Source organism: Labrus bergylta, chromosome 3 (assembly GCF_963930695.1).
Source record: "Labrus bergylta chromosome 3, fLabBer1.1, whole genome shotgun sequence".
Classification (NCBI taxonomy): domain Eukaryota; kingdom Metazoa; phylum Chordata; class Actinopteri; order Labriformes; family Labridae; genus Labrus; species Labrus bergylta.
In genome coordinates this window covers 667,349-676,113 of record NC_089197.1, presented here as the reverse complement: position 1 = coordinate 676,113, position 8,765 = coordinate 667,349, and the positions used below count along the sequence as shown (strand labels likewise).

The 8,765-nt window shown below is 49.0% G+C and overlaps 1 protein-coding gene across 1 annotated transcript in view; it reads right to left on the bottom strand.

The window, feature by feature from the left end:
- Positions 1-422: 422 nt before the first annotated feature.
- kif13ba (kinesin family member 13Ba) overlaps positions 423-8,765 on the bottom strand; it is a gene marked incomplete at its 5' end in the record, with an annotated part of 33,656 nt that continues 25,313 nt past the window's right edge. Inside the window, 1 exon segment of the mRNA XM_065952411.1 lies at positions 423-8,723. Within this exon segment, the coding sequence (XP_065808483.1) occupies positions 8,515-8,723 (209 nt within the window).

Sequence of the window (8,765 nt, the reverse complement as noted above, 5' to 3'; positions counted from 1 at the left end):
TACCCAGATAACTCATCACAGAACCTTCTGATATTTGTTAAATAATTATGTTTGTGTAGCATTAGAACAAACATGAAACTACAGTATAAACACATTTGTCCCTGAGCTCAATTCACAGCGCCCACAGCGCCCCTAGTGGAGAGGGGCGTCATTACAAAGAAACAAATCGATCTCAGGATTTCCCTGAATCGATATTGAATTGGGAAAATAATAATTGCAATGCATTGATGATTTTATCAGATCATGTGAAGCTGCTCTGTAGGTTTCACAGAATGACGACATGAGAGGAGAACAAGAGGAGGCGGAGCTTCAGGTGTTAAATCAGAGGTCTTAAGTAAACTAACAATCTGTTGACTGCAGGTATCACTCACCTTCAGACTCACGACCTCCTGCATCGCGTCGGGTACAAATAAAGAACAAGATCTCTGTTAATCCTCCTCCTTTATTTGTTTCTTATTTACTGTTCAGATGATGAAAAAACAGAAAGTTATAAATGTCATATAATACATGTTTATTCTTTGGATTGCAGCATAGAATTACATAAAACACTTAAATTAATAAAAACCCAAACGTGTGCTCAGATTGGTCTTTTTATACGTCTTAATATGAGCATATATTACACACACATACACACCAACACGTCGACACAAACCCGCTCCACAGAATCTACAGAAGCAACAACATACACGGGGAGAACCAGGCGGTTTGATATGGTGAATACTGTCGACCACTTTCAACCCGTTCAGCTCTGAGAAAGCTTACAGCACCAACGCCTCTCTTCGAGCTCTTATTTTGAAAGTCACACAGCTCTGGTAAATATGGCTGCTGGAACCTAAAAGCAGACAGAATCCGTCACTGCGTCCCCGGACCGCCGTGTATTGCTCGTGTGTGTTTCATTGTGATGTTTGTTCATCAGTGGAGACCAATACAACTCTCTGCTAAAAGGCCTCTGGAGGGGGGGTGGGGGGGGGTGGGGGGTGGGGGGTAGTAATAAAGTTTAAAACACATCAGTGTGTCTGGTCGTGTCATGATCCCTGGAGCCTCCAGGTAACGCTGCTGCAGGTAACAGAATGAGGCGATCAGATCGTTTGATGTCTATAAACCTGAGAGCGTCTGAGAGCGAACTGTGAACCTGCACAGGTACAGACCGAGGTTCGATGCTTTAGAATATCAGGTTTCAAAAGGAACCGATTGGGCTGACAAACAATTCAGATATTTCATCCCAAGTTTGAAAAAAATACAAAATTGTTAGGCTTTTATTTTGAATGTTTGTCCTGCCTTAAGCGGGGAATACTTTACTTCCTGTGTTTTTATTTTGAAATAAAACCCTACTGGTAGCTGTAAGGTTAGGACAGGAAGTTTAGCACCGAAACAGGAAGTGGTTAGGTATCCCAAAGTGAGGTCAAAGGAACGGTAACAAAGGTCAGTGTGTGATGTCATCAGGTCAATGTGTGATGTCATCAGTTCAATGTGTGATGTCATAAGGTCAGTGTGTGATGTCATACGGTCAGTGTGTGATGTCATACGGTCAGTGTGTGATGTCATCACGTCAGTGTGATGTCATCAGGTCAGTGTGATGTCATCAGGTCAATGTGTGATGTCATAAGGTCAGTGTGATGTCATCAGGTCAGTGTGATGTCATCAGGTCAATGTGTGATGTCATAAGGTCAGTGTGTGATGTCATCAGGTCAGTGTGATGTCATCAGGTCAATGTGTGATGTCATCAGGTCAGTGTGATGTCATCAGGTCAGTGTGATGTCATCAGGTGGATATTACTGTGTGAGAGTTTGTTAAAGTGAAATGAGACATTCAGAGATGCAGCAGTGAGACTGCAGGGAGACACTGAGGACGAGTATCTACGGAGAGCCTGAAGGGACAAACATCTTTCATTTCAGAGCTTTAATTAGTGATGATGAACTGGTGATGAACTGGTGATGAACTGGTGAGGAACTGGTGAGGAACTGGTGAGGAACTGGTTAACGCTGACAGCTCTGGTTTCTTGATGAAGATAACAGAATATTTGGAGCCTAGGAATTGTATTATTGTTGCCGTGGAAACAAGGCAGGTATAGGGGGGGGGTAACAGCACGTCCTGTCAGAGAGCTGCTCAAACCTGCTGAAGACCACATGAAGGCTCCAGATACACGACGTAAACAGAGCTGCATGAAGATATGAAAGCACTCGATCCATCAGAAGTGTCCCGACGTCTCGTCTACAAACTGAACCATGTTCTCATGAAGAACCGCCGCGTCTCTGGAAATCAAGTCACAACATTAAATCTCTCGGCTCGTTCACCGGTTAGATTTTTTATTTTTTATTCGGTCGTTTTTGAAAATACAGCTGTGTTTGAGGTCATTAATAACAGACTGCAACAAAACATGGACGACACATCACCCCCTGAAAGTGAAGCCAAAACATGTAGAGCGCCCCCTACTGGCTGCCTGCAGTCTGACCACCGCCGCCTCCATGATAACAACTTTCAAAGTAAAATACATGCTGAAAACATTTTTTTAAAAACCCAGAAACTTGAGTTTGAAGCTCTTTGATGCTCAAACGAGCGGCTGGAACGCTGGCTCCTCCCACAGCGCTCTTTACGGGATAAGCAGCGTGGAGGAGGAGCGGCGAGGAGACACACGAGTCATTCTCCATAACAGTCTGAGAGTCCGCTCGTCTCTGTCAAGTCACAACATGTCAGCACCCGCCTCGGGGTTATTCTGGCTTCAGTTTAGAAGACACGTTGTCCATATTTGTATACAGTCCGTGATTTGACCTGATAATCACTCCGTGAACGAGAATATGAAACATCAAAACATCGTTCTCTAAATATACGAGCGTTCCAGAAATAAACTCTTTGAATCCCTCTGGAGACTTTCTGTGCAAATGACTTGAAGCGTCGATATGAACACAACGTGTGTGTGTGTGTGTGTGTGTGTGTGTGTGTGTGTAGGATACATGGTCACATGGTTTTGAGGCACAAAAACATAAAAAGGTCATCCAGAAGCCTGAAGTGATCTCAAACCCCTTAAACCGGACCCCGAGCCCAGACCAGGACGGGAAGCGACCAGAGACAGGAAGTGTACGTGTATGGAGAGCGGTTTAGAAAAGAGGTTCCCAACTGGTTTAGGACCCGCCCACACCTCCGTCACGACAAATCGCCAATTTCCGACAGTCAGTCAACATGTTGTCATTTCTAACGGCTTCTTCTCTTTGTCGTTTTTTGGCACATGACCAGCGTTAAGGTGCATTACCGCCCCCTACTGTCGCCCCCTGGGGATGAATAAAGATCGCTGCGGGGGTGACAGCCCGGGAGGTAGAAACGCGGCGGTGCCCCCAACAAAAAGCCTACTGATGTTTGTTTTTTACGGGTTTCAGGACAGAACTTCTTGTTTTGTTCATCCAGATTTTCTTCACAAAGATGAATTTCATAATCTCTGAAAAACTGCAAACTCCGGAGTCCTAGTCGTTAACGACTTCTTTTTGTAAGATGTGCAAAAGCTTCAAAATTCACACGTGGGGCGCGTCCAGATGTTTTTAGTCTGGCAGAAAAACATCTCATGCTTGCGTTTCCCACAGACGGGTATCTAACCCACGCCTTCCAGACAACGGGACAGGAAGTGCTAAATGCTGATTCATGTCCCAGTTTCAGGACTCGTTACTGCGACCCACTGAGAACCACCACGCGACCCATTCCTGGTGCCGCCCCACCAGTTGAGAACCGTGGGTTTAGAGTTTGATAAAGTGGCAGCTGGTGGTCATTTCCCGTCTTAGCAGGAACTGAAGGACACAACTGGATCTAAGGCCAGCCAACACACACACACACACACACACACACACACACACACACACACACACACACACACACACACACACACACACACACACACACACACACACACACACACACACACACACACACACACACACACACACACACACACACACACACACACACACACACACACACACACACACACACACACACACACACGATAACGTAACTTCACTACCACGTAACCGTTATGAACCACGACATCGACCAGAACAACCAATCCAACCAACGAGTCACTCCACAACCTGCCAACCAATCACAAGCCAGACAGCCACCTGCAGGAACCAACCGACCAATCAGAGGCCTCCAGGCTGCTGGCTTTAAGGCCAGACAATAAATACAGAGATGATAAAAACGACTCTTAATAATTCAGACCAAAGTCCCCGAGAGCGGGCGGCCCAGGTTCGAACCCCGCCGGTGTCGTCTCCCTCCTCCGACATGAAAAAACAAATAATGATAATAATGATAATAATAATGATAATAATGATAATAATAATGATAATAATGATACATTGTGATCTGGCACCGAGCCGGAGTTTAATATAAATCAATCACGGGTTAATTTAACGATGCTAATAGCAGCAACTTTTCATCACGTGTGCAATATTTACCAAAACTGATCATAAACGCACTTTAATATAAATACATTTCTCCAGATTCTGTTTATTATTCAAATCTTTATATTCCTTAGGATAAAAACAAAGGTTGCCATGGAAACAGCATACAGACAACAATAACATGTCAGATATTCAGACCATAAACTGTGCAAGACGACGGACGACACCTCCTTCAAAGAGTGAAGCCAAAAGAGTTAGAGCTCCTCCCCCTGCTGATGGCTTACCTACAGTCAACGATTCGATGGCAGCATCGTTACGATATGAAGGTAGACGAGCGGTTTATAACGAGGCGTCGTATCAAAACTAAAAATCATGAAACCATCGCCTCACGCTGTAACGACTCAAAGACTTTACAATAACCTCCGTCTCGTCTTCCCTGATTCTCCGACGCGCCGACGCGTGCGTCAGCGTTTCTTATGGTCGTTAATAAAGTGGGTCAGGCTCTCGAACCCTCAACTCCCATCAGGAGGAACGAAGCTGTGCTACTTTCTATAATTAGAACGCACCCAAAGAAGAAGAAGAAGAGGAGGAGGAGGAGGAGGAAGAGGAGGAGGAAGAAGAGGAGGAGGAAGAGGAGGAAGAGGAAGAGGAGGAGGAAGAGGAGGAAGAGGAGGAGGAAGAGGAGGAGGAGGAGGAAGAGGAGGAGGAAGAGGAGGAAGAGGAGGAGGAGGAGGAGGAGGAAGAAGAGGAGGAGGAAGAGGAGGAAGAGGAAGAGGAGGAGGAAGAGGAGGAAGAGGAGGAGGAAGAGGAGGAGGAGGAAGAGGAGGAGGAGGAGGAAGAGGAGGAGGAAGAGGAGGAAGAGGAGGAGGAGGAGGAGGAGGAAGAGGAGGAGGAAGAGGAGGAGGAGGAAGAGGAGGAAGAGGAAGAGGAGGAGGAAGAGGAGGAAGAGGAGGAGGAAGAAGAGGAGGAGGAAGAGGAGGAAGAGGAAGAGGAGGAGGAAGAGGAGGAAGAGGAGGAGGAAGAGGAGGAGGAGGAAGAGGAGGAGGAGGAGGAAGAGGAGGAGGAAGAGGAGGAAGAGGAGGAGGAGGAGGAGGAGGAAGAGGAGGAGGAAGAGGAGGAGGAGGAAGAGGAAGAGGAGGAGGAAGAGGAGGAGGAGGAAGAGGAGGAAGAGGAGGAGGAAGAGGAGGAAGAGGAGGAGGAGGAAGAGGAGGAGGAAGAGGAGGAAGAGGAGGAGGAAGAGGAAGAGGAGGAGGAGGTCGCTGTGAAGTCCATCAGTCTCTTCTCTTTCTGTGATCGATACGTTCACAGACGAGAAACATTCAAACAGAACAAATGAACCTGAAGCACAACTTCCTGTCAACACGTACACACACAGCGCCTCCTGGTGGCCACATGTCCATCATACAGTCTTCATAGAAGCTCCACTCAGATGGAGACCACGCACGCATCCTGCTAACACGCCTCCTGTCCCGCTAACACACGTCCCGCTAACACACGTCCCGCTAACACACGTCCCGCTAACACACGTCCCGATAACACACGTCCCGCTAACACATGTCCCGCTAACACACGTCCTGCTAACACACGTCCCGCTAACACACGTCCTGCTAACACGCCTCCTGTCCCGCTAACACACGTCCCGCTAACACATGTCCCGCTAACACACGTCCTGCTAACACGCCTCCTGTCCCGCTAACACGCCTCCTGTCCCGCTAACACACGTCCCGCTAACACGTGTCCCGCTAACACGCGTCCCGCTAACACGCCTCCTGTCCTGCTAACACACGTCCTGCTAACACACGTCCCGCTAACACGCCTCCTGTCCCGCTAACACACGTCCTGCTAACTCACGTCCTGTCCTGCTAACACACGTCCCGCTAACACGTGTCCCGCTAACACGCGTCCCGCTAACACGCGTCCCGCTAACACGCCTCCTGTCCTGCTAACACACGTCCCGCTAACACGTGTCCCGCTAACACACGTCCTGCTAACACACGTCCTGCTAACACGCCTCCTGTCCCGCTAACACACGTCCCGCTAACACACGTCCCGCTAACACACGTCCTGCTAACACACGTCCTGCTAACACGCCTCCTGTCCCGCTAACACACGTCCCGCTAACACGTGTCCCGCTAACACGTGTCCCACTAACACGCGTCCCGCTAACACGCCTCCTGTCCTGCTAACACACGTCCCGCTAACACGTGTCCCGCTAACACGCGTCCCGCTAACACGCCTCCTGTCCTGCTAACACGCGTCCCGCTAACACGCCTCCTGTCCTGCTAACACGCCTCCTGTCCCGCTAACACGCCTCCTGTCCTGCTAACACGCGTCCCGCTAACACGCCTCCTGTCCTGCTAACACGCGTCCCGCTAACACGCCTCCTGTCCTGCTAACACGCGTCCCGCTAACACGCCTCCTGTCCTGCTAACACGCCTCCTGTCCCGCTAACACGCCTCCTGTCCTGCTAACACGCGTCCCGCTAACACGCCTCCTGTCCTGCTAACACGCGTCCCGCTAACACGCCTCCTGTCCTGCTAACACGCCTCCTGTCCCGCTAACACGCCTCCTGTCCTGCTAACACACGTCCCGCTAACACGCCTCCTGTCCTGCTAACACGCGTCCCGCTAACACGCCTCCTGTCCTGCTAACACGCGTCCCGCTAACACGCCTCCTGTCCTGCTAACACACGTCCCACTGCGTCTCCTGCTGTTCACACATTTATCATTTTAACATCAACATGACGAAGAACTTTACTGTGCAACACACACACACACACACACACACACACACACACACACACACACACACACACACACACACACACACACACACACACACACACACACACACACACACACACACACACACACACACACACACACACACACACACACACACACACACACACACACACACACACACACACACACACACACACACACACACACACACACACACACACACACACACACAGCTCAAGGCTTCTCTTCAACAATAAACAAATTCAATATACACAAACACAAACCCTGAAGGCACATTCTGGGAGGATTTCTCTGAAAGACAAAAGACACGAGTTCAGGAGGACACGGGTCCAAGAGGGTACGAGTCCAGGAGGGTACGAGTCCAGGAGGACACGGGTCCAAGAGGGTACGGGTCCAGGAGGACACGGGTCCAGGAGGACACGGGTCCAGGAGGATATGAGTCCAGGAGGATATGAGTCCAGGAGGACACGGGTCCAGGAGGAGGACATGAGTGCAGGAGGAGGACATGTGTCCAGGAGGAGGACATGAGTCCAGGAGGACATGAGTCCAAGACAGAGAGTCAAAGTGTCCCGTTTGCAGATGAGACCAGGAGAGCTCAGGAGAGTTGCAGCTGGAGCAGGGGATTCTGGGACTTGGAGTCTCAGAAGGGTATCATGTCGTATCCAGGGATGCAAAGACATCACAGGTGAAAATCTGGATATGACCGGCGTGCTCGGAGCTTCTTTTTTTTTTCTACTTTATCGAGGTTCCTAAAAAAAGCCTATTTCATCTTCCTCCTCGTTTCTAAAGATCACGCAGCACGATTAGATATATTTTATAAAAGTAACAAAAAAGACAGTTATTAAGACTTTAACAAGAACGTGGTTATAAATCTCTTTTCTACGAGCTTTAAAATATCAAATCAAAATAAGTTAAACAACAAAGAGACGTAAAGATCCTTTAAATGTTGACCTTATTAAATTATCAGCAAGTCCAGTCTTAAATATTTTGCATAAAAAAGGCGACTCGTGCCTTAAAATGTGACGAGTTTGCATCCCTGCATATCACCCAGGAAGCACCTCCTCTGGTTTGCAGCGTCCAATCAAAACCCCTCAGAGCTCCGACTCACCTGCGATCGACTCCCATTCGCTCTCAGTGGCGTTCCCACCAATCACTGTTATTCTCCCACGTGATAAAGAGTCCTTCCATGGACTATTATTAGATGTGCATTGCATTCTGGGTGATGGTTCTCCTCAGTCTCTTTCTGAGGTTGGATGGTTAAGAGTTTAAACTAAAGGAGGGCGTGCGAGCCCGTTGCATAGCTGGGAGGAGAGCGAGGGCCGAGGGGAGGTCGTCTCTCCCTTACAGCTCCGAGGAGTCCGGTCTCAACTGCTCCAGGACTTGCGGTTCTCCCCCCCCCGGCGGGCGATGATGGCTTCTCCTCGCAAAACGGGGACGTGAGCTGGAGCGGAGAAGTCTCCCGTGCGCCGGCCGGTCTGATCACGGCAGGACACACGGTCTGGGCGAACCAGGACTCCATAACCCGGTTTACAGTGGAAATACCTGTGACCTCCGACTGAGCCGTCGTTCTTACCTGCAGGGAGAAAATAAAGGTGAGCTCATTGTTTATGATCAG